The sequence below is a fragment of the Oryctolagus cuniculus genome, chromosome 7, assembly GCF_964237555.1.
Source record: "Oryctolagus cuniculus chromosome 7, mOryCun1.1, whole genome shotgun sequence".
Classification (NCBI taxonomy): domain Eukaryota; kingdom Metazoa; phylum Chordata; class Mammalia; order Lagomorpha; family Leporidae; genus Oryctolagus; species Oryctolagus cuniculus.
The window spans coordinates 56219813-56245122 of record NC_091438.1 but is presented as its reverse complement, the minus strand read 5'-3'; the positions used below and the strand labels follow the sequence as shown (position 1 = coordinate 56245122).

The window sequence follows — 25310 nt, the reverse complement described above, 5'->3', positions numbered from 1 at the left end:
CAAGGGGGCCTTGTGACAAGACGCAGCCCCTGCTCCCGAGAGGAGCGCCTGACCCAGGCATTGGTGAGGAGGGCCTGGCTGGCTGAGACCAGCCCTGCATCCCTGGAAAGACCCTCCAGAATTGGGAGGCAGAGAGGGGCCACCGCAGCTGCCCTGGCTGGAGGAGGGGAGAGGGGGACACAGGACAGTGACCGACCTCACACGGCCTTCCCAAGCCTGGAGGCGGGGCCTTGGCTGGCGCTGTCCCTCTGCCCCGCCCACTGTGGAGCGGATTAGATGAGCAGGGTCGGGTAGTGTGTGGTCTCTGAACTCCCAGGGCCCCCCGGGGGGGGGGGGGTCTGCGGTTGGCGCTGAGGTTGTGTGGCTCCCAGAGAGTCTGGGAAGAGGAGACCAGCGGCTCCTCCCACTCCTGATGAGAGATGAGCAGTGGCCGGGGGCCATGGTGAGGGGCTGGCCTGGGGCCACCAGATCTCTGAGCCTGTCCTCACTCCTGGGCTCCGGGCTTTGGCCCTGCATACCTCACCGTCTCCCTCCCTCTGCTCTCCACACCACATCCTTCCCTTCTTTCCAGAACCACTTACCCCACCCAGCCACTGCAGCAACCCCTCTCCTAGGCCGGAGCCCCTCACTGCCTGCAAGTGACTGCCTAAGCAGTGGCCGGGTTCTGGGTTTTGCCAAAACTGTTCATTGTGGTTATCTCTGAGAATGGGCTCACAATGAAATCTACTTCTTCCTTCCTTCCTTCTTTTCTTCCTTTCTTTTTTCTTTTCTTTTCTTTTTTTTTTTTTAGGCTGTGTGTATCCTCCAAAGTACCTAAAACAAAAACTGGATACTTTGCCCGGAGGCAGGGAAAGGTGTAACATTAGTTACATCATGTTTAAAGATAACTCTCTGTTATCACTTTAAACCTGTGCCACTCCAGGGACTTTCCTCACTGATGAAATGGGAGTTTGGATATCTTCCTGCATTGAGAACGTTCGTTACTGGAAAGCTCTTTATAGACACATTAGGCATTCTTGTTCCTAGCTTCAGGAGTAACTGACTGTGGCAAGAAGCTAGGCAGGTGGCTGGTGTCCTTGCACCTTTATCAGTACAGCCTCATCACAAGCAAACAGAGGGGCTGAGGTTGGTCTGAGGCCACACAGCAGACTTGGGTCTCCTGACTCTAAATTTGGGGTCCCCAAGGCTTCCTGAAGGCTGGCACCAAATCGGTGCTTCGACTCAGGGCCCTCGCAGAGCCGCTGTGTGGCCTCGGACACTTCTGCACCCTCAACCTCCCCGAGAGTAAAACCCAGAGGCAACAAGCTTCATCCTTGCCCAACACATAAGCGACACAGCTGCAGCAGGGGCGTGAAGTTATAGGCACAGAGTCCTCGGGACACAAGGTCTCCGGGAACCCCTTCTCTGCCAAAGGCCCCTTCCTTATGGGTACCCTGGGGAGGGAGGGGTGACAAAAAGACAGCCAAATGGGACAGAGTGGGAGACAGCCCCGGATGCTTCCCCAGGGTGGAGTGCGTGCGTGTGTGCATGCGCACAGCTGCCTGGGGCTGGCCCAGGGAGACCAGGCTGGCTCCAGCTGGGGGCACTCGAGGGGGTGGCAGGGTCTCTGCGAGATGCCCCTTCCCTATCTCACGCGAGAGAGCACAGGAGGTTTTCTGGTTAAAACTCCCCAAAGTGAGTGGGAGCGCTTATCTCCTCACGGACCACTCACTCCTAAAGAGCTGGATGTCTGTCCAGTCCTGAATGCAATTTATTAGGAAAAAAAAAAAAAAAAAAAAAAGCCCTGTCAGCAGGACTTGGAATTACAAAGGCCTTCACTGCCCCCTTCTTCCCTGGCCTCTTTTTCTCCCTACATTATCCAAAAGGCACAGAAATAACAGAAAGGTTGGTTCTCACGATTTCCCCCTAAAAGCCACCGCAGGGCTCTGACTGACTTCAGAGTGCCTGCCCAAGGCCTGCCCGCTAGGAGGGACGAGGGCTGCACCCCAGCTCCAGAACCCACCTGTACCACCTGAATTACCACGCACCTGCAGGGCTCACACACCCCTCCCCGTTCTGCGCACCTGCTCCTGCCTTTCTACTTCCCAGTAAACTCTGGGCCTCTTAACCAGCGGCACTGGCCCTGGGAGGTGCCATGGCTGTCACAGGGCCCTTCCAGAGTGACTTGGCAGGAGACGGGTTGAGAGTGCTGGGGAGGCATTTCCAGACAAGCGCCTGGAGCCACAGAGCCAGCCCTGTCCCCACCTTCTCAAGAAGGGAGCTGCGCACCTGAGACACCACCAGGGCGGTTTTCCTGTGCCTGGAAGTTGCACTGTTCCCAGCACACGGCCCAGTGTGGCACTAGAGGGATGGGTCCACCCGAGGCTTAGGGAGGCGTGACTATTTCACATCTCCCTTTCTGGACAAAGTCCCCGAGGCCTTGAGGGTCTCCCTAGGACTTCGCTGAAACCTGGCATGGAGAGCTCTCCATGGTATCCACTTAACCTTGGAGGAGGGGAGTAGTCAGGAACTGTGAACTCCCCAGCACTGAGCCCCACAGGGACGGCGCCCCAGGGCCAGGGCTGTTCTAGGGAGCAGAGGAACAGCTCCCCTGCTCCCCGGTCCTCCCTACAGAGGTGGCCTCCCAGGTTCACAGTAGGGAGCCTTCCTGGGGGCATGGGAGAGGGGCTCCAGGAGGGCTCGCCAGGTGGGAGACAGCTGTGGCCCTCTGCCTTTACCCCTGAGGGGTCCCCTGTTTCCCTTTGGGTCTTCTCCTTGCTTCCAGCTGCTCAGCCGGGTTCTGCCCCTGCACTCTCTTTCATGTTCTAAGCCAAGGGTAGACACAGACCCAAGCCTGGTTCCCGCAGCATCCCTGCAATGGGCTGCTAATGTCAACCAGACATCCAAATACTCAAGGTGACCACAAGCAGATGGCCACAGACAGGGCAAATGACAACACCTCCAGAGTCTTCAGCCACGGGCCTCTGGCCCCAAAAGGCTGGGACCCCGGGTCTGTCCCTGTAGCTTTTCACCTGCCTCTGCAGAGGGGCATCTCCCTTAGCTCGGCATTTGTCTGTGGGCTCTAACATCTTGTCATCTTCGTGGGTGAGACCCTCTGGCCGGGGCCTCTCTCTTGGTCTGATGTCAAGGACTTGTTCATTCTCTACTGACTGGCGGAACCGGGAGGGCCGAGAAGGAAGGCCAGTCTCAGGCCACGCTCCACACACCCCTGAGAAGGAGCTCCTCCCTGCTGCTCTTATCGAGGGGATGGGCCCTACCAGCCCCACAGAATGCCCATGGCCATAGTGGGAGAAAATAGAAGCCATTTGGAACCACAACGGCCTTTCTGCAGAGGGTGGGGCCGGGGAATCGCACTGTAGCCATCACACTGCCCCTGCTGCTCCTGGGGAAGGTGGCTGCTTACTTATCTGAATAAATAACCAGATGTTGGATGCTGCAGGAAGGGACAAGAGCAGTGCCTGGGTTGGGGCTGGTGGGAACCGAATTGCCCTGGGGTGATCTAAACAGAGGCCTTGCGTGTGTGTTTGGCTGTGAGGCCTGGAACTCGGGAAAGGTGGAGAGGGGTCAGTGGGCTGATGGCAGGAGTCCTGGGCCCAGGTGGCCACTGCAGCCTCCTGGACCCCTGGGAGGATGAGAGCTGAGAGCGTGCTTCGTGCCACAGTGGACCGCCGCAGCGCCGTGGCTCACTCGGTGCTGCTTGGTGTGGTGGAGCTGGCTCACGGGCCATGATTGTCCTGGTGAGGGTAGAACCACTGGAGGCCGACACTTCTAGAAGAGGCAGCTGATTGCAGTCAGGAGGGACCGTGGACATAAACACGATCTTCAAAAGGTTCATGCAAAACAAGTATTCTGAAAAAATTGTGCGTGGGTTTCCAATTTTTTGCACCAAAATCAAACAATCTTTCTATTCATTTTTTTTCCTGAGAACTTTTTTTTTTTTTTTTTTTTTTTTGACAGGCAGAGTTAGTGAGAGAGGGAGAACCTTCCCTTGGTTCACCCTCTAAATGGCCACCACAGCTGGTGCACTGCACCAATCCGAAGCCAGGAGCCAGGTGCTTCCTCCTGGTCTCCCCATGCCAGGAAGAGGCAGGGATCTTGGGGGAGATCCCCTTGCAGTCAGCTCCTGCGAGGCAGTGCAGAGGAGGGTTTGCGGCACATACGGTGGGGCCATCTCGCCCGGGTTTCATTCTTGCTACTCGCTGAGCTTGTGACTTATACAGGTTGCCTCATCTGGAAACTGGGGCTAATGCCAGCACCTGGCCTGCAGGGTGGGAGCGAGGGTTCAATGTAAGCTAAGGCCTTTAGAGCCTGGGGCACAGGAGGCCACGAACCCCAGTGGACACCCCACTTTAGGCTACAACTGACCCTTAACAACCATCTGAGTCTTGTTCTCCCGCCCCCTCCTGATCTCACTTCTTCCCTCCCTTCCCCCATATAAAGTACCTCCTGGAGAAACCAACCCCATGGTGAGGAATTGGTGAACTCCAAGCCGGGGGAAGTCTAGACCATTAGCTGACAGAAGTCTCCCCCAGTAGTCACTGGCGTTTCTCAGGCCATCAGGGCTGAGGGCACCACCAGCCTGGGCCGGCCAGAGAGGGGTGACTGAACAGCTCGCCCCGGCACCCACAGCCCAGGGCCTGTCTCTCTACTCCCCTCCTCCAAGGCCAAGTGCATGCCATGAAGAGCTCTCATGCCAGGTTTCAGCGAAGCCCCCGAGAGACCCTCAAGGCCTCCGAGACTTTGTCCAGAAAGGAAGATGTGAAATATTCATGGAGAATGGGTAGATGCCAGTTCAGATGTGCGAGGAGCACGTGGCAGCCCAGCACAACTGATGCAGAGGGGTGAGGGCCAGATGGACACGGGTTGGTGGGGGAATCGGGCCGAGGGGGAGGCTGGCTGTACACCACATTTTTCAGTATTGCTGCTGACACTAAAACACCATAGAAAATGCTGCTGGACAAGGCTGACCTAGACTCTGAGCTGGCTTGTCGTTTTCCTCCTTCAAGGTCTGGATATTTATGTAAAACTGGGTGGGTGGGTGGGGGCGTCAGTGGGCTCCATGTCAAGGCACTCTGATGAACGGCCTCTTTCCCCCTTGGTTTTCCTGCTGATGTTGCCTGTTGGGTGGCCCATTTCGAACCTTAGCAGATGGCCCTTGCAAGGAAGAGACTAACTTGGCAGATGTGGCCTTTGCGCCATGCCCTTTGGCACTTCATGTCTTGGGCCCCAGGTGTGCCCTTTGCCTCTGCCTGGCAGGTTGCAGAGGTTCATGGGCACAGATGAAGGCAGTGAATGGTAAGGAGGAGAGGAGGGAGTGAGCAGAGCAAAATCAGAAAACAGAACATGTGGATTCCCTCTGACAACCTCGAGACAAGGCAGGCAGGTGGAAGGGGACCACCTGGGGCTCAGGAGACCCGGGTTCAGGGCCCAGATTTGCATCAGTTCCCTGAGCCACCCTGGGTAAGCTGTGTGACTTCTCTGGTCTTAACGTGCTCATCTGTGGCAGGCAGAGGTTGGGCTGGATCTTCTCCAGGGCTCTTTCCTGCTCTACTGTCATCCCTCAAGACCATAAGAACAGAGAGTTGAAATGCATGGCCATCAGAAACCCTACAGGGACTGCCTCAGTTCTCCCGAGACGGTTGCTATTCTGGGCACAGCTACACCCCTGACCCCAGTCTCTCTGAATTACTGCTGATCTAGGACACAGCGCAGTCCCTTCTTCCTGAATGGATTCTGGAGTTCGAACATCCATGACAGGGTCCAGAGGGGATGCTTGGCTGTTGTTCCCCCGTGACCACATAATCTGTCTCCAGGAGAAAGTGTCCCTGTGTGTTACCAGGTGATGAAAGCATCAGACAAATGCATTGCTCTTCACAGTGAGCAGGGGGGAGGCCCAGAAAGCACCCCCGCGATGTGGAACAGATTTCTGTTGATGCATGAGCTTGTAGCCTAATGACTTCCCATTCATTCTGTTGTAAGGGAAAGATGAGCTATTTAAACATCGGGAGGCACAGCATACTAATGGGGGCTGTGTTGGGCCGGGGGCAGGGCAGGGTTGGCTTGCTCTGCCAGCTCTGGGCTAGAGCCAGCTGCAAGGTTTGGAAGGAGGTAAGCCAGGGCTGCGGTCTGGCTGCCAGTGGGAGCCGGGCTCTGCAGCAGCTAGCCCGGGAGGGCAGTGCGGCTGTCTGCATCTAGATGCTTATCCAGGGAGAGAGGGGAACTGTCTGCTCTGTTCCCTCCGGCAGCTTCATAAGGCCATTTCCCTTGGTGCTGCAGGCAAGGACCCACTGTGAAAGGCTAAGTTAAAAACGACTCAAATAAGAACACCCGTGGCCAGCAGAGCGATTATTGAGCATCTACGCTTAAGGCCAGGTCACAGCCTTGTCTAGACCAATTAGCTTTGTTCTCCAGCACCACATGGGCAACTTTTAACCCCATGTCCCCAAGAACAGCCATTGATCCCAAATGGCCCAAGTGAGAAGGTGTGGCTGGGAGGGTGGGTGCACAGGTGGCACCCCGGAGTCGTCCTGTCACCCTGCTCCAGTGGTGCGTCCCCCTACACCCACACCCCATCTCCTGGACCGACCATGGCCCCGCCCTACTCTTCCTTCCCGTTCCAGGTCCTCTGGGACATGTCGGCAATCCTTCTCCGGGGCAGCCTTAGCTCTCGGGCAGCCCCACGGCTACAGAAGCTGGGGTGGACGCAGCGAGCCACGTTCTCGGGACCTGAGCCCTGAGTGTGCAGAGATCCCTTGCTGCACCCCCACCCCACAGCCCCCGAGTCGCTGCAGGACACGCGAGCATGGCTGCTGCTCCCGTTGCTCTGCAGCGGGAGAAGCTGGGCCTGGCTTCAGCGCTCCCATCTGACCAGGCCCTTCCCCCTTCAGTGAGAGGAGCCAAAGGAAGGTCCCATCCAGCTGCCCGGACATTGCCAGGCATGCAGGCATACCTCAGGGAGGGGGCATGTCCACCCAAGGCTGGAGGGGAGCACAGTGACGCAGAGGACAGGGAAGCGGGCTCAGCACCAGCAGGGGCACTCTTCTGAGCAGCGAGCAGACAAGGGGGTCTTGCAGCCCTACTGCTGACCCCCAGGGGCCTCTGATTCAAATGGGTAGGGGCCAGGCAGCGAAGCGGGCCACAGCCCGGCTCACTCGGCTGCTCCAAGAGCAGGGCAGGGCTGGCCATCTTCATGCATTATTCAGTGGACTCCAGCTGCCGGGCTGGGCCTCGGGGAGCAGTCTTGGTGGGTTTGGGCAGGCCGCCCAGGCAGCCTTGCTCCCTTCACACCTCCTGGGGCTTCCACGTGGCCTGCCCTGCAGGCCTCTTTCTGAAAGCTCTCCCTCCCTGCTGCAGGCCTGGCTCGGGCCTGCGTGCCAGAGTCCAGAGTCTCAAACATTCCAGGCAGAATGCTAGGGACACGGGCCCTTGCCCCAGCTTCCTGATGGGAGTGGGTCGTCTTGGCCTGGGTGGCTCCGAGTGGCTTTACGCAGTCACCCCACTCCACTCCCCTCCCCGCAGCCACCCCAGCTTTCCCCCAGGGTGGGGCCCCTGCAGGGAACCCGCCCGGCTGGTAAGACTGCACAACCAGTCTTCCTTTAAGTCTCCGTTCAGAGCCTACCCCCCTCCGGAATGTCCTCCTAAATTAACACAAGGCATGTCCCAGGCCTCTACAGATGATCTTTCCCAATCAGGCTCCACCAAAACAGCTCTCGTCGAGACTGATGAGCGCCTCTTCCTGCTGAGCGGAACAGTTAGCTTTCCAACCGCATCGGACTCGCTGGGTGGCAGCAGCCAATAGAGCCGAGCCTCCTCTGCCTCGCCCTGGTTTCCCCTGGCGCTGCGGTCCCTCGACTTTCTCCCCGCTCCCCTGGCTGCTGGTTTGCAGTCCCCTGTGCTGCTTTTGCCTCGTGATTCTCTCATCAAACATGTGAGTGCCCAATAGCTCCATCCCGGGTCTTTGGCTCTTATCTAAACCTACTCCCGCTGACAGCACAAACAGTCTGGTGGCTTTTTAAAGATTATTGCTATGGGGCCGGCGCTGTGGCATAGTGGGCTAAGCCTCTGCCTGCAATGCCAGAATCCCATGTGGGTGCCGGTTTGTGTCCTGGCTGGTTCCCTTCCAATCCAGCTCTCTGCCAGGAGCCAGGATCTCCCTCCAGGTCTCCCGTGAGGGTGGCTGGAGCTCAGGCACTTGGGTCATCAGCCTCTGCCCCCTGCTGCATTAGCAGGAAGCTGGATCAGAAGTGTAGAGCAGCCGGGTTCCAACAAGGCACTCCGGTATAGGTGAAACAGTGGCTTCACCTGCCACCCCCCTCCCCCATGCCTGTTCCAGTCTGGTGCTTTTAACACCATTTAAACGCGGACATCTCCAAAAATGTATTTGTTTAGCCAAGGTCTCTCTCCTGGACTCTCGGCTCCACATCCAACTTCCTGCTCAACTTCACCACTTGGATTTCCAAAAGCTTTCTCGGCATCACCCGTCTGAACCTGACCTCCTGATCTGTCTCCCCAGATGGGTCCTTCCCCCAGGTTCCCCAGCTCAACGAGTGGCGATTCCATCCTGAGTTGTTCAAACCAAACAATCTTGATTCTTTTTCTGTACAGCTTGGACCCCACACCCAATCTCTCAGCTAATACCGCTGGTTCTACTTTCAAAATATACCCAGCAATTAGCCACATCTCACATCTCCATCAGCACCTTTGTCCAAGCCACTGTCATCTCATTTTTTATGGAAAGAGCCTGCCAGCCGACTTCCTGCCTTTGTCCTGACTGCACAGCCTATTTCCAACTTGCGGCTGGAGTGACTCCTTTATGTGTTGGCTTGTAGCACCTTAATAACCTCTCCTGGGGTCCGGCTCTGTGGCCTAGTGGGTAAAGCCGCTGCCTGCAGTGCCAGCATCCCATATGGGCACTGGTTTGAGTCCCGGCCGCTCTACTTCTGATCCAGCTCTCTGCTGTGGCCTGGAAAAGCAGTAGAAGTTGGCCCAAGTCCTTGGACCCCTGCACCTGCGTGGGAGACCTGGAAGAGGCTCTGAGTTCCTGGCTTTGGATCAGTGCAGCTCTGGCCATTGCAATCATCTGGGGAGTGAACCAACGGATGGAAGACCTCTCTCTCTCTCTCTCTCTCTCTGCCTCTCCTCTGTCTCTCTGTAACTCTGCTTTTCAAATAAATAGATCTTAAACAAACAAACAAACCTCTCCCGCTCCCACGGCTCTGGCCTCAACTTTGACTCTCCTCCTTCCCCAGCCCCATGTCTGCCGAAGCCTCACTGACCTCTCCCTTTCCCTTGGCTGTTCTTTAACAAAGCAGGTGCTCTCCTACCTTGGGGTCTTAGAATCTTTCTTTCACTCGGCCCGGATACTCTCTCCTCCCCACCTTTCAGGTCTGCTCAAACGGCTCCCTCTCCAGGAGGTTCCCTGGGCCCCTGGAGTTTCACCCGGTAACCCTCCCTTTAGCCCACCCTCCCGACCCCAGCATTCCCTATCACACTTCCCTGCTTCCGTTTCTCCACGGCACTGTCACTCCTGTATACACTCCTGTATACAGTGCCAAGGCCTGGGCTTGCAACTGGAAGACGCTCAGACACATCGTGGCAGTATGGGTGACGGCTCTGCGTCCTCCTTCAGCTTCCTCGGATCCCCTTCCTTGGATCTCCTCCCACCAGCTACTCTTTGCTGCTGGCCTTGCTTCCTTTCTCCCTAAGTGTCAGGTTCCCAAAGCTCAGGTCTCCTTCCACCCTCTGATCCACCGTCCCACTCACCCACTCTCTCAGCCGCAACAGATATCCTAAGTATCTGGTCCTTGGCTTGCATTTTTACTCACTCTGAACCCTCTGTCTCTTCCGCCCCCAGTTGTCCGAGTCTGTGGTGTTCCCTTGGAGGCCCACTGAGGACACACTGAGTGGATGGAGACCCATTACACACCCCTGATGCTCCCACCCACCTCCTGCTCAGCCTGGGCCTGGGCCACAAGGTGCGCCCCTTGCATCGAGCTGGGCTGCCCACAGAAGTTGGGAGGCTGTGGCCCAGGCTGAGTGGTGAGTCACAGTGGATCAATGAGCTGCCTCTTTGGCCCTATTTGAAAATGGGTTTTGGTGATCACTCTTGGATTTCACCAGATTTCAACATGTGGATGTGAGAATAAACAAGGAAGGAAATTCCATTCCGGAGGCCCATCTTCCCTCAACACTGGGCCAGCGAGGAGCTGCCTGTCCCCAGAGGCACAGAGCTGCCTTCCTGCCTCCCCCATCAGGCTGTGAGGCCCTGAGGACAGGACTGGAGCTGCAGACACCGCATTCCCAGCCGGGTGCCTGGCACACAGTAATGACACTGCAAGAAGTTATTACACACAAGGCAAAGCACCCCAAGCCTAGGCGACAGATGTTCTCTCCAGATCCCTTAGTCCGGACGAAATAGAGAAACATATCCCCTATCTTTCATTCACTTTTTTTTTTTTTTAAATTACTCTCTGGCTTCTGCTGTCATCAAAGCCTGGCCTAAACCTTTCTCTTTCCAGAAATGTTTCCACACCAATTCCACCCGACTCTGATTTCTTTCCTCCCCACCTCCTCAATACTTCTGCACACGGCTTCTACTGTAGTTTGCATAATTCTGCGCAAGCATCCCATCGGCAGGTGTGTGTACGAGGGGCTCAGGGTCCTGGGGGCCCCCGGGCTTTCTCTACAGCACCTGTCAGCCTGGGTGCTCTGAGCCAGAGGCGCATTCTTTGTCACCCTTTCCACCGCCCAGCCCCAGGTTTCTGTATCCTACAAGTGCTAAGTGAGACAACTGGCCAGCACACAGTTGGCACCCAGTGAATGCTTGTTACATGAAAAAGAAAAGAATGTCAAACGCAGCGTCCACAGGACGGATACCGGGGAGCAGGTGCATTAGCCCAAGTGTCAGCACGGAAGATACCTCCCCAAATGAACAGAGTTTGAGATGCCTGAAATAAGCAAAGCAGCCTGCCTAGAAAAATGAGGCAGAACAGCCTTCTGAGTTCCTCATGGGCTATGAGTTTAGTAGCGACCGTCTGGGACGAGGCATGGAATGGCCACACTCACCCTTGACCGCACAAGGACCAGGGGTTAGGCTCTCGGCCCTTCTCCTTCCCCTCAGGGAGACACCGGACAAGCCACTGAGCCTGGAGCCTTGGCTTCTTCATCACCCATGGGGGTGATCGCAGGGTGGGGCGGGGACAAAATGTGTTAGAGGACAGAAGCACGGCGAACCCACAGTGAGTGGGATCTGAACGGGGCCAGGAGGAGGAGGAAAACCTGTTGATGGGGCCTCCCCTCCCCCAGCAGGAACCTCCCAGAGGACATTCCTGAGGGCCGGGGGAGAGAGAGGACCACTGTCACTGCAGGAGAGGGCACTTCTGGAGATCCTATCCAGTGGCCGAATCACCAGCCTGGGGTTCAGGCCTCTTCTGAGTAGAGCACACTCCCGGGCCCCTGGCCGCTCTGCTCTGTGCAAGAGCCGGAGCTAAGAAGCTGAGGATCTCAGAACTGTGCCGATGGTTTAGTACTAGGAAACGCAGCCTGGAGAGGGGATGTCACTTTCCCAAAGTCACACGGAAAACACACGACACAGCTAAGACCAGCAATAAGACAGGAATGGCGACATCCACCAACCAGTCGGAACAGGTGGCCTGGACCGGAGAGGATGGCCAGCCACAGAGCGGTATGAAAGTGGCCCACAGGCCGAGCCAGCAGGAAACACAGTGGCAGGGTGGGCAAGGCTGCCCCGGGTGTCTGGGACGCTTCATTTGTTGATCACGTGTAACACCACGATGACCCCAATGCATTATGACCCGCATTTTCCTGCCACTGAGGCACACTTTGGCTAATGGTCTCAAAGCAAGGAAGTGGGGCAGCCGGAACACAGCACAGCTCTGCTCATCCCCAGGCTAGAGGCTGCTGCACCACTTAAGGCGGCCGTTCCTCTCTGCAGATCCCGGGAGTAGGACACAGAACACTCTGTCACCCCCAAACAACACACATGCATCCACACGCGTGTGCACACACACAGGCGCACTCTCACCCAGCACAGCCCTGGTGAGGCAGGACGACACCCAAGTCCACTGGCACTGCCAAGCACAACACGTCTTTACAGCCCCAGTTACAGCCCACAGCTCCCACTGCAGCACAGGAGCGGGAACAGCGGCAGGAACAGCTGTGTGCGCTGGGCTCTGGGGCCTGGGTAGCAATAACCACAAGACCACAGAGCTGTTAGCAAACCTCCGTGTCGGCAGCTCCAGTACAATGATGAATCTCCAGCTTTATACAGAAATAATGAGACTGGGGGAGAAGCAGCGCGGGAAGAAGAGCGAAGTTCTGGGTGGAGGGAGAGGCACCGAGTGGAGCCAGGTGGCGGGAGGGCCTGGGCAGCGCCAGGGGCAGCAGTGCCCACGGCTGCAATGGGTGCCATGGGCTCTCCTGGTTTCTTTCCCAGGCCTGAGCTTTGTGATTCTGCAGACAGAAAGCCAGGGGCCCCCAAGCACCTCGGCGGTCAGGTCTGTCCACGTCTTGGCCCCCAGCTCCTGGTGCATATTAGCACCGGGGTGGGCGCACGAGGGTCCCTGGTGGTTTAAGATTTGCAACTGAGAAAGAGCTAGACTCGTGAGATGTTTACCCTCCTCTCACTTGCCCAGGAGCTCCAGGGTCAGTGCCTGCAAGAAAATCGCACAAACCCTCGGGTTTTGCTGCTTTAGACTCCAGCACTGGAACAGGGGCTCGCCCGGTGCCACCTGCTACGGCTGATCCCGACTCCTATACAAGCTCCAGGAGCCACAGGGGCAGCACGCAGGACCTGTGACCACAGAGCAGCCTACCCGACCCCTTCCTCACGGTGCCTCGCCTTCTGATCCCCCATCCTCTGCTTCAATCCAGACCACCTGACCTCATTGTCTCATCTCTTTGCCACCCCAGACACAACCCTTCTCCTTGAACCATACCTCTGAATCTCTCTACCTGCTTTCAAAATACTTCCTGGCCTCCTCTTCCAGGAAGCCTTCCCGGTTGAACCCCACTTGGCTCCAATTACTTCTTTAATAATCCTCCCTTGTGCCCCAACAGATAGTTGGATTAAACAAGCCATCGGTCATTTGACAGGAATGTGCTGGGTCTTAGGCTCAGCCCTGTGGGAGAGCACAGGAGAAGAGGAAGTGTGGGTCACAGCCATCCCCGGGTCTGCTGTCGGGAGGACTCGACAGGACAGACTCTGGATCAGGACGAAGCTGAGGGATACAGAGGATGCATCAGAGCGGTGGCTGCTGGGAGAACAGCAGGCCGCGTGGAGGAGGATTCAGGTGGGCGCTGAGCGGTGGACTGTCTGGGGCTGGGCAGAGAGGCAGGGGCCAGGCCTGCCAAGCCGAGGGGGACCTTACAAGCAAAGGCAAGAAGCAGGGACTCCAGGCACACTCAGGGGCCTGTGGGGCTGGGGCAGAGGCGCAGCCAGGGGCAGAGACACAGCCTGGGTCCCCGGGCTCAGGTCTAACGTGCAGCTGGGAATGGAATTGGGCCCAGGACAGCAATGGGAAAAGGACATGCCCATCTGCGCCCTCCGTGCTGGCTGCAGGAAGTCAGGTCCACCGAGGGCTCAGTTATTGCCAGTGGCTCTCACCTGGGCATCCTTGTCCTGGATTTACACTTTCACAGCCAGCACTGTGCAGCAGGTAAAGGCACGGGGCTTCCTGGGTCCTGGCCTGCCAGGGTGGGGAGCCCAATCTGAGAACTCTGCCTGCTGGTGGCGCTATTGGGCTGGAGGGCCCAGGGCACTCACCTGAGGCCGCACACAGAGCTCAGACAGGCTGCACGCAAGACAAGGGGTGCGGGTGCCACCCCAGCCCTGCAGCTGGGAACCACCAGGCCTGGGCTTCTGGGCTCCTATTGGGGGGGGGGTTCCCTCCCTCTTGGCCTGGGAAGTTCCCGGTTCCAGTCCTGCCCTACCTGGGTTAGCTGCCCTGGTCCAGGCCTTCCCAGGCAGTGTTGGTGCACACAGTGTGCAGGAGCACTTGGCCGGCATCGCTGGCCTGCTGGATGGTCCCCCTCTCTGCCAGCCCAGTCCCGCCCTCACCCCCAGTGCCCGGCATGGCGTCCTTAAGAGCAGGAGGTGGAGGCGGACTCTGGTGGCACTGCCTGAGGAAGTGAACATGGGGACAGTCTGGGGACGAGGTCAGGGACAGCTACAGAGCCCTAGGATCAGGGCAGCTCCATCTGGGGGAGAGGTTCCTGCACACCTGAGGCTCGCACTCCTGCTGGGGCCGAAGGTACAGGGGAGGGAGGGGGCCTCTGGGGCGGGCAGAGCTCTGCCCCCACAGCCCTGCGTCCTCATCCTCTCCCGGGGGCGGTGGCCTCGCTGTAAGGAGGATGGAGCTGCCTCTCTCCACCTGCACAGTCCCCGCCATGAAGCTGCTGCCTTAGGAGACCACAGGGAAGAGCCGCACCAGATGCGCGCTTCAGATCGTGATTTATAGGCACAGCTCCTGGGCCTGGGCTGGTGCACAGCTGCCGCTCCAGCCCGCCCCGTCTGGCTGCCACCTGGCTGCCTGCGCCGTTCTGGGCGGCGGGGGGTGGCATCTCAGGAAAGCAAAGGTGAGGAGGCCCTGGGACATCAGCCTGGACTTGCCAAAGTCAGCATCAGAGAATGGGGTCCTGGAGACACTGCCTGGAAGCAGAGCCCGCCGAGGTTTCTCCTTGAAGAAATCGAGGCGCGTACGCTCTACCCACCACGGCGCGGCTGGGTTTCCCAACCTCTCTCCTGACATTCTGCACAGACGTACTGAGTATCAGCTGCCCGAAGGGAGGAGCCTCAGGCAGATTGGGATCCTCCCTCCTCAGAGATAATGGTGCAAGAAATATGCAAAGAGGGGCTGGCGTTGTGGTGCACTGGGTGAAGCCGCTTGCAATGCCAGCATCACATACTGGAGAGCTGTTTCCGCACTGGCTGCTCTACTTCTGATCCAGCTCCCTGCTAATGTGCCTGGGAAGGCAGCAGAAGATGGCCCAAGTGTTTGGGGCCCTGTTACTCATATGGGAGACCCCAATGGAGTTCCAGGCTCCTGGATCCAGCCTGGCTCACCAGCCCTGACTGTTGCAGCCATTTGGAGAGTGAACCAGTGGACAGATCTCCACCCCTCCCCACCCTCAGCCCCTCCTGCTGCTTGACTTTCAAATAAATCTTAAAATAAAAATATCCAGGGAGACACTCAGCCAGTTAGCACTCAGGACACCAGATGAGAGGCCACGTGCTTGGTGGGAACACCCTTGCTGGGCTCTCAGCGCCCGGGTCAGAGAGAGGTACAGCAGCTGCACCTGCAGGATGCACCACACAGCTCCTCAGGCCAGTGGAATGGAGTACCCTGTCCACACCAGCCCAGGGGGCTCCGGGTGTGCCCCTCTAGTTCTCTGTGCCAAAGCTGCCCTCCCTTGTGAGTCAACGTGAATCTCAGCACCTTGAAGCCTCGGTTAGCTCCAGCTGGCTGCGAATGGCCCAGTATCTGCCTCTGGTGTGGGCATTAGCCAGGTCTCCTTGCAGGCTGCCTGCCCCGCCCCCGCCCCCGCCCCCCCCCCCCCAACACCCAGACAGCACTGGGAATACGGTGCTAAGACAAGGGACTCAGCGGTGTGTGGTCCTTAGTGCGTTCATTCAGTTCTGCAGTTCTGCCTTCTGGGCGTGTGGTAGGAGTGTTTTGCCTCTGCCTCTCTGAGAGTAGGAGTTGCCGTGTGTTTTGCTCTGGCTAATGGAATGTGAGTGGAAGTGACACATGGAACTTGTGCATGGAAGCTTTGAGAAATACTGCATGATTTGCACATCGTCTTCCTCCTGAGGTTTAACTACGGGAGCTCAAGCTGAGCTGGAGCCTCCGTGGGCTCGGGTCCCTGGGCAACAAGGTCAAGCTGAGCCCCCAGCTACGCTGCAAAGAACGTGTGACGTGAATGAGAAACAGACCTTGGTTATCTGAAGCCACAAAATCCTGAGATTGCTTCTTGCTGAAGTACAGTCTGATTAACACAGCCCACTCTTGCTGCTTATCCCAAGCTTCTAATACATACCAATACACTCAGCAGACACTCAGTCTGTGGCCTGGCCCAGCAGTCACCCATGATCATAGGGGACATAGCACATGTTTTAGAGTTGCCAAACCTTGGGTCCCGCAGGTAGAGAGACCCACCCTGGAAGGTGCGATGAGAAGCAACAGACAAAAATTCCTTCCCTTCCCCTGCCTCCGAGGGTGCTACTGGCTCCCACCCCAACCTGGGGAGAGAGCAAGGACCGCCCCAGGGTGGGCGGGCCATGGACAGTTTCACACCCTGTGTCTGGAGGCGGTGAGGGGGGTAGGGGACGTGTCCCGCCCGGCCCAGAGCTGCTCATCCTAGAGCAGCCCATTGAGCAGCGCTGTACTCACACTCGTGGCGTACTGGATGTCCCTCCAGATGGAGGTCTCCCGGGACAGGTCGGAGGCTTCAAAGAGGTTGTCCAGGATGACCTCCCCGATCATGTCGTGGCGGGAGAAGCGGTCAAAGTCAAAGACGCTGAGATGCAGCTTGCGGTCGGCCAGCTCCTCGTAGGGCACGGGGAAGTGGAAGTTCTCGTCGAAGGTGGGGTTCAGGGTCTTGCGGTGCACCCGGGTCTGCAGCTTGCATTTGCGGTCAGGCAGGAGGTAGATCTTGACGTAAGGGTCAGAGCTTCCGCAGAAGTCCTTGGCAGGGAGGTCAAAGGCCTTCAGGATGCGCACGATCAGGGTCTCACTCTCGTAGTCGTAGCGGAGGCTGAAGTTGATCTTCCCGCAGCTCTTGGCTGCCCCGGACTTGGCCTCGTCCCCGTCCACCGACTTCTGCTTGTAGAGCTCGGGCTTGATGCGGCCGATGCTGGTGGGCTGCTCGGCCGCCGGCGGCAGCTCACTGCCGTAGTCCACGCTGGAGACGTGCATCTGCCGCGGCAGGTGGCGCTTGAAAGACGTGTGCCTGGCGGCGACAGGAGGGGCAAAGAGCGCGTGTGTGGTCAGGGCGGACCTGGCTCCCTCTGCCCCACGTGGAGCACCCTCTCCCTCTTGCTGACCCCACGTGTCCTCTGCACACACTTGGTGCACAAGCAGCTGGAGCGGCGCCAGGTCTATATTAAGCTCAGCAAATGTTGGCCATTGCTATCGCAATCACTCTCCCTGCTTCTCTGATATCTGCTTCCCAGGGTTCTCTCCTCGCAGACGGCACTCTGTTCCCTTCTCTGAACCATGCACTCCCTTGGGAGATGGGCCACCCTTCCTCACCCTCCATGGGCTCTCCCACCATCATTTACTGAGCGCTCAATACAGGGTAGGAATGGGAGTGGTTGAAAGCATGTGTGTTGGGGTCGGCGCCGTGGCACATTGGGTTAAAGCCCTGGCCTGAAGCATCGGCATCCCATATGGGCGCCAGTTCAAGTCCTGGTTGCTCCTCTTCTGATCCAGCTCTCTGCTATGGCCTGGGAAAGCAGTAGAAGATGGCCCAAGTCTTTGGGCCCCTGCATCCACGTGGGAGACCCAGAAGAAGCTCCCAGATCCCAGCTTCAGATCGGATCGGCTCAGCTCCGGCTGTTGCAGCCGTCTGGGGAGTGAGCCAGTGGATGGAAGACCTCTCTCTCTGTCTCTACCCCTTTTGGTAACTCTGTCTTTTAAATAAATAAAAAAAAAATAAAAGAAAGTATGGGTGCTGGAGTCACATCGTGTAGCTTCATTTCAGCTTTGTTACTTTGTTGAGTGTAACTTTGGGCAAGATATTTAACCTCTCTGTGTTATAAAAACAAAGATAATAAAAATAGCAATTGCATAAGATGGCTGTGAAGGTGAAGTAAAATAATACAACTAAAGTGCTTAGAACAGGGCCAGGTATCCACGAAGTGATGCATGCCTTAGAGTTCACTGTCACCTGGCCTCCTCTGCCGGCCCCTCACGACCACCTGGGAGGACTCCGTTTGGGAAAAGTGAGGCCTAGGAAGGTGAACCACTTGCTCAAGGCCGCAGGACAAGCTCTGGCAACATGGCCCGGCACGCTCATCGCTGCCTGCGGTCTGAACACCAGGCCTCGTGCGCCGCCGTGGGTCCCCTGGGGGCCAGGAGACACACGGCAGGGATCCAGGCATCCACAAGAGCCCTTGGTTTTGGGCAAACACAATTCCTCCTACACACATGCACCCCACCTTTTAAAAGTGGGCCTGAGTGTAGACGAGGTTTTTACCATCGTGTATTCGTTTTTGTCATTGTTTTCAGTGAACGGATGTCACACAGACAACTGCTGTCACACGGGGAACAATGAGAGGTTTTCAAGATCTTTTGACGAACCCTGGCTGTGAGCCTGCCGGCGCGCTCTTGCCTTGTCTTCCATGCACTGCCAGCCTAGCTTTACTGCCTGGAAACAAATCCTGAACTTCAGCCCCTGTGGGCCTTTGCATGTCTCTTTCCTTAGACCAATGTCTTTCCCTTTCTCCAAATACCCGACACCCACCCCCTACTCGCTGTGCTGTTCCCCTCAGGCCCACACAAACCCTAAGTGCACAGCGCGTGCATAGCCCCTTGCCTCAGTTTCCCCTTTCACCAGGTGTCCCCTTCCGAGGAGACACCCCTGGACACAGTCCTTTCTCAGAGGGCCGGCTGGGCTCTCACTCACCCGCGGGCAGGGTTGGGCAGCCGGGGTGCCCCCTCACCTGGTGGACGAGGCTGGCTCCGTGGTCTGTCGCTGCAGCCGCGTGTGACGCATGATATGCTCCTTGACTGACATCTGCACCTCGGCCGGGATGTCCGGGGACGTGTGGCTGATCTTCACGGCCGTTTCCAGGAAGCCCAGGCTGCTGGGGTCCTTCAGCTTGTCCGCCATGTTGCCTTGGGAGCTGGGGCTCTGGAGAGCCTCCTCGGTGGGGTCAGCAGCGGACGAGGGGCTGGAGGTCTCCTTGCTCCTCCAGGGTCTCCAACACAGCTTCCAAAAGAGAAAGAGAAAAACTGCCACCAGGGCCACGCCAGACACGATAACCACCACAGCGAGGAGGTAGACAGAGGTGCCTGCCCGCGACATGCGCCGGGCAGGGTGGGGCAGAGACAGACAGAGGCAGGGAGGGGGGTGGACAGTGTAGGGAGAGGGGGCACACAGAGGGGACAAAGACGGAAGAAGAGAAAAGAGTGGTCATGAGAAAACCCGCCAAGGCAGGGGGAGACACGGTCTCAGGCTGACCCGCGATTGTCCGTTCGGTGCTGTCGCCGCAGCCTGGTGTCACCCTCAGCCCGATCTCCCCAGCATCCCCTGCCCCCATGCCCTGCCAGCTTGGGGAGAACCTGGGCTGCTCCCCTACTGCCTGCTGCTATGTGCAGGGGGAAAGCAAAGCAATTTCAGTCGCAGCAGCCTTAGCAAATGTGCAAACTTGTGAAGCGTTCCTGTTTGGATGCTGTTTGCATTTCTATTAGTGCTGTTACTATGGCCAGACTTCAAGCAGAGTCATCTCTATTCCCGGCTCTCTCCCTGAACAGGCTGTGAGGCTTCAGGGGGCAGAGGCTGGCGCGCGTGCCCATCCTCTTCCCTGCCCTGTCCCACCACCCCAAGATCAGGGCAGGGGCAGAATGAACATGGAGTTGACTTCAAGGGGCCGAGGGGGCCGAGCACATCCCTTGAGGTTAGGGCTCAGCTGCTCCTGCACTCTCAGAACCCTGCACATTGTAGGGGGCAAGAAACACCTGCATGAAGGAACACGACATCTGATTCCCACCGTGTATTTCAAAGCCAATACAGACAACCCCCAGAGCTGTCCCTATCCGCCCCAGCAGCTATGCCAGAGCTCTGCTGGGGCTTTGGTGTCACCGTAGGTTTGGAGGCACGCACTCACTGCCCCAGCCCCAGGCCACCCCCAGGTGCCCATTATCCCCAGGAGAGCTCGAGCGAATGCCTCCCTTTCAGAAAAATTATTAAAAGAAGGCTTTCGCCTGTCATCCATCCCCAGATCTAGCAATGAACCTTCAAGTCAAGGCTTCTTCCAGCTTTGAGGGGAGAAGTCAGAAGGCTCTGAAGCACTGGTTTCCCTGGCAGGTCCCCCAAAAGGTCACCTGTGGACAGGCCAGCAGGAGAGCTCAGTTAGGCTGTCTGCACAGTGACTGAAACACTGAGAGACCACACAGGCATCACGCTTACTGATCCAGGCTTCTGCAGCAAAGGCTGTGATGTGGGACCTGTTCTGAGCTCCTGCCTGGGGTGGGGGTGGGAGAGGTTGGGTGGAGAAGGGGGGACAGGCTGGAGGATGGGGGGACTGGTCACACCCTCCAGAGGGGGCATCCTCTCTGGCTCATCCCTCCTTCTCTGTCCCCTGCCAAGTGTGTGGGTTTGCATCCTTTGCATGAACCTGTCCCAATACCTAAAAAATGTTTAGGAATGAGAGTGAGAAATGGCCCCCCAAGTGCTGAGGGCAGGCTGGGCTTCTCAGGTAGCCATGACAGCCCAGAGGAGGGTCCTGCCTGCAGGCATCAGCTGGTCAGACTCAGAGCCTGGACCTGGGTCCAGATGTCCACGGGCCAGCCTGGCACTCTCTCTACTGTCTCAGCCTGTTTGTCCCTGATTAAACTGTGGGCTGCTGTGACCCTCTGTTACTCCTGTTTGTCTGACTCATGGCCTGGAATGGAAACTGGCATATGGGAATGAATGAGTGAAGGAATGAATGAGTGGCATACAGAAGAGCTGCAATTATCTCTCATCTCGATGAAGTTCAACCAGGACTTCCTAAGCATTTGCCATGTGCCAGGCTTTGAATTAGACCTGGGGTGTTAAGAAGCCCAGGCCCCTGTGGGGGCATGCTGGGGGCTCTCACAAGCCCCGGGGGCCCTGTCCCACCTCCAGGGGCAGCTGAGAAGGCGGTGGGAGCATCAGCCATGCTCTCCGGGGAGCCAGCACTGCCTCCCAACTCCCTTGTTGCAGGTTATTTTCCCAGGGTCAAGCTACACCTCCATGAACAGGGAATAATGGCAAAGAATCCTCAAGCCCTCACCTCCTAGGCCACTGTCCACTGTCCCCTTCCTCCTGCCCAGAGACACTAGAGCCTTTCCCGGGCCAAAGGGGCTGCGGCCAGTCCTTCCCCGACACTAACTGCCAAGACCAGGAGCCCCAATCCTAAGTTAACTTGCAGACTAACGGTCTCCAGGCTTGGTGTGCATGCACTTGGCGGCCACAAGAGGAAAAGATACAGCTTATTTTCATGTTCCTTTATTATCTTAAATATAAGAAATCAAAATTTTAATATCCAGGTTGGTAATAATAATGACATTTTATTGTTGGACTCGGCCAATTTACCCCACATTAGTATGTGCAAGATTCCAAGTGCCTTTTCCATATTCACTCATTTACTCCTTTCCAAACTGAGAAGTGCAATACTATCCTCACTGTACAGACATGGAGCTGAGACCCAGAGGGTGAAAGAGACTGCCCGGGTCACAGAGCCAGGAAGAGGTAGAACCAGGGGCTACCCTAGCCAGTCTGGCTCCAGTTGGCCCTACATGGTCACCCCTTGAAGAACACAAAAGAACATACATTGGAGGTGCAAAAGCCATTTTGTTTATTGTTGCTATAAGTTCACACTCCACATGGTTTGGGGACTATTTCTTCAGGGTCCTGTCCCATTGGGATCACCAGGAAAGCCACAAAAGACACACATGCCCTTATTCTAAGTATCTGGCTGTCTCCAGACTCCTTACATCTGTTCTGTAACAGCCGGTTCTGGATGCATTCTCTGAAACATGAGTCACCTTAAAACAAAAGGTATTTCTAGGCTTTGCTTTCCTTTGATCATACATCTTACTTGCTCTGGTAATAATTAGAATTTTAATGAGGGGGGAGGGGCATCCAGAGAGCGTAGGGTGCATTTAAATGTTCAGCCTTACAAAAAACTGAATCCATAAATAAAAAGAGGGGTGGGGGAAGGGAGCAGGTCCTTGGCATGTCTGCTGTTTCCATCACATCTCCACGGGACGCCCAGCTATTGCTCCCTCCAGGCTGAGGCTAGGAAGGCAGGGGGTATGGACTATCAGGAATCAGCGCCAGTGCTCAACACTGCTTATGCAAGACCACAGAGCCCTTCCTAGGCCTGGAGAATCTCCTTCCAGGACTAGGAGAGCCTGGGCTTCCGACACCTCACAGGCAGGCAATGTAGGAAGAATCAGTTCTGAGCACACAGTGCATCACCCCCAGGGGGGTGCAAGGTGATGACAAGGCTGGTAAGAGAAGAATCAGGTGGCGGTGGGGGGATCACTGCTGAGAATTTAGCCCCTTCACCATCACGACAAGTGTCTTTGAACTCAGACAGCCCTCATCCCCTGGCCAAAGATGCACTGAGGCTGGGAAGGGCTGCAGGTTCCCATATATGACCTAAGGGCTGTGCAAAGGCCCAGATGGCCCAAGACGTGTGCCCTCCTACCCTGGCCTCGCTAGGGCCAGCCCACCAGGACACGCTGTCTCCTAGGAAGTCAAAACACCTTCCTTGTTTGCACCTTGACCCTGGGGAAGGAGGCAGCCATAACTTTGGTGGGCAACTCCACCACCTTTCTGAGTCCCGATCTGCTCCTCTTCCTACTTATACCATGCACTTGCTTCCGGACAAGGCGCAGGTAAGCCTCAAGGTGCATCGAAAAAGAGAAGGGACTTCCCGATCATTAGTATTCTCTCTCTCCTTTCTTCCGTCTTTATTTCTCCGTCTGCCTCACAACAGAAAGCAGTGTGGCCCTGAAGTCCGACTGGGCTCATTCAGTATCCACCTGCGCTGTTCTAAATCGTGTGCCTTAGTTTCCTAAAATGGAGATAATTATAATATCTGCCTCATAAGGTCACTGTGAGGTTTAAGTGAGACCAAAAGTGTATCCGAAGTGCTGAGGACAGGGCCTAGAATATAATAAGCAATGTAGTAAATATTAGGTATTTTAATTAGAATTACCTGTGCCAACTCTGGGTTTGAACATCTCTTAGTTTTGAAATTTTTTAGCAGGCAGATCAACTGCAAGGCAGGAGCACTCACAGAGAGATTTAGCTCTATTATTACAAACCAAGAGCAATCTCACCGGCAGAGATAATAGTAGCCAAGGCTCTGTGCATTTCAGGGCATAATAGTGCTCTATTAAAGATCACACATCTGCCAGTTTTCTGTTAACCCTCATTTGTTCGCTACTTTCTCAGTTGTTTTGTTGTTACCACCAGCCAGCTAGTGAGTTCCAAAGGAATGAGAAGAAACCTAGGGAAGAAACACCTGCACTTGAGAATATCCTATTCTCTTGCAAAATATTCCTGGAAATCGGGGGTGGGGGCGGGGGAAGATGTGTCCATCACTCAGTGTTAGCTGTGACACATCTCCTTTCAGCTCTCAGCGGGACTTCGGTATTCGTGGACACCTGGTTTGGGAAGCCATCGTAGCCAAGTGTCCGGTGGTCTCTGGGAAAGGAAAAAGTCAGGGAGGCAGGCTTTGGATGTGGTGCGGTGTACAGAAGCATGTGGCTCCTATCCCTGGCTGGGGAACTGGACTTTCCCGTGGTGCTCAGAAACAGGGCGGGCGTCCCAGGTGGGCACCAGCAGCAAGACGACCACAGAGCACGCTCCATCCGCACTGCTCTCTGACTGTGACCTTGAACGAGTTGCTTAACCTCTGCACACCTTAGTTTCCCCCTATTATGCAGTGAGGGGTCTAATTATTCCTGCCTTACAGAATCATTGAGAATATTAAAGAAGCTGAAACTTAGAGCACAGTTCCTGGAACACAGTGAATGCCCCCAAAACGTGAGCTGCTACTGTTCTTGGTGTGTCGCTTTGGTGGATGGTAATGTGCAGTTTCCTGTGTGCAGAACAGCCCCAAAGCTAGGCCCTTGGTGCAGGGAAGGTCAGACCCCAGATTGGAGGTAAAACATCTGAGGCTGCCCAGGTGCTTCTCTCCTGGGGAGTTATGAGCCCCTGAAGCCCATCAGGGCAGCACCAGCTTGGCACCTGAAATGAGACTTCCTGGCAGGGTGGGTGACATGCCAGGGCCTCCTTCCTCCCTAGAAGATGTAGGGTTATTAATTAGCAGCCCTGGGCTTTCTTATCTCCCTCGTGCCCCCTCCTGACGCTCCCACCCATAGTGTTACGGTCCATCAGCAGTTCTTATTGCTGGCTATTGTTCCCATGTTTCTAATGGGCTCCCATGTCAGGAAAAATCCATTTTCTAACAGTCACCAGCATTCTCACTAACAGGTTGTGATTGAAAAGATAAACTGGGGAGAGGAAGACAAAAGAGAGAATCATTTTCCCTGCTCATCCCAAAGCCAGAGAAGGCTGGCTTCAGGGCCTGGGGCTGCTGGTGGCCCCTTAGAAATGGAGAAGGCTCAGGCTGTGCCCAGCAGGGGCTGCCTGGCTGAGCTCTTGTTCAGACACTGATGGAGACACAGACAAAGCATAGCCGAGACCGGCAAGCAAGCAGCACAGAGGGCCAGGAGCCTGGGGGCAAAGAGACTGGACAGAACCATTAATATCAGGGCCGGCGCTGTGGTGCGGTAGGCGAAGCCTCTGCCTGTGGCAACGGCATCCCATATAGGCGCCAGTTCGAGTCCCGGCTGCACCTCTCCCAATCCAGCTCTCTGCTATGGCCTGGGAAAGCAGTGGAAGATGGCCCATGTCCTTGGGCCCCTGCACCCACGTGGGAGACCCGGAAGAAGCTCCTGGCTTTGGTTTCAGATTGGTCCAGCTCTGGCTGTTGTGGCCATTTGGGGAGTGAACCAGCAGATGGAAGACCCTTCTCTCTCTCCCTCTTGCTCTCTGTAACTCTACCTTTCAAAACAAACAAACAAACAAACAACAAAGAACCACTAACATCAATAGTGCTATATTATTTGTTGTTTATTTCTACCCAGTAAGCATCGTGCCCCTTATGTTATCTCACTGCAACCGTAAGAAACGTACTCACCTCTCTGGGACAAAGAAATCAAGTGCATGAATGTTAACTAAGTAATAATTACTGCAAGGGTACAGAGCATTAAGTATTTAGGCCTTTCGAGGCCAAAGTCCAGGCTCTTGAACCAGGTATCCATGGGGACGGGTGGTTGAGGTTTTGGTTAGCTGTACTCTGCAGAGGGCGGGGGCCTCCACCACTCTTCGGCCTGACCCTCTGAACCTGGAGACTCAACCCCTCTGTCCCATCTTTCTTCTCTGGAAAGTGCAGACCCAGCAGGTTCCCCGCCAGCCACCCAGCAAACAACTGGGGGCCCACGGAAAAGTTCCACCAGAGATGTACCTGGGGAGCCCTTGTGTGAGTGTGTGTGTACATGCGTGTGTTGGGAGAACAAGGGTTG

General features: G+C 56.3%; 1 protein-coding gene across 4 annotated transcripts in view; it reads right to left on the bottom strand.

The window, feature by feature from the left end:
* SYT6 (synaptotagmin 6) overlaps positions 1-25310 on the bottom strand; it is a 61187-nt gene that overhangs the window by 30417 nt on the left and 5460 nt on the right. For all 4 annotated transcript variants that reach the window (XR_007923500.2, XR_007923501.2, XM_051856141.2 and 1 more), the window contains exons 2-3: positions 18683-19034; positions 16410-16968 (exon numbers count right to left, since the gene is read on the bottom strand). Coding sequence is in view for 2 of the 4 variants with exons in the window: in XM_051856141.2 (XP_051712101.1) it covers positions 16410-16968; positions 18683-19034 (911 nt within the window). In the remaining 2 variants the exon portion in view is untranslated. The remainder of the gene's footprint in view (positions 1-16409; positions 16969-18682; positions 19035-25310) is intronic.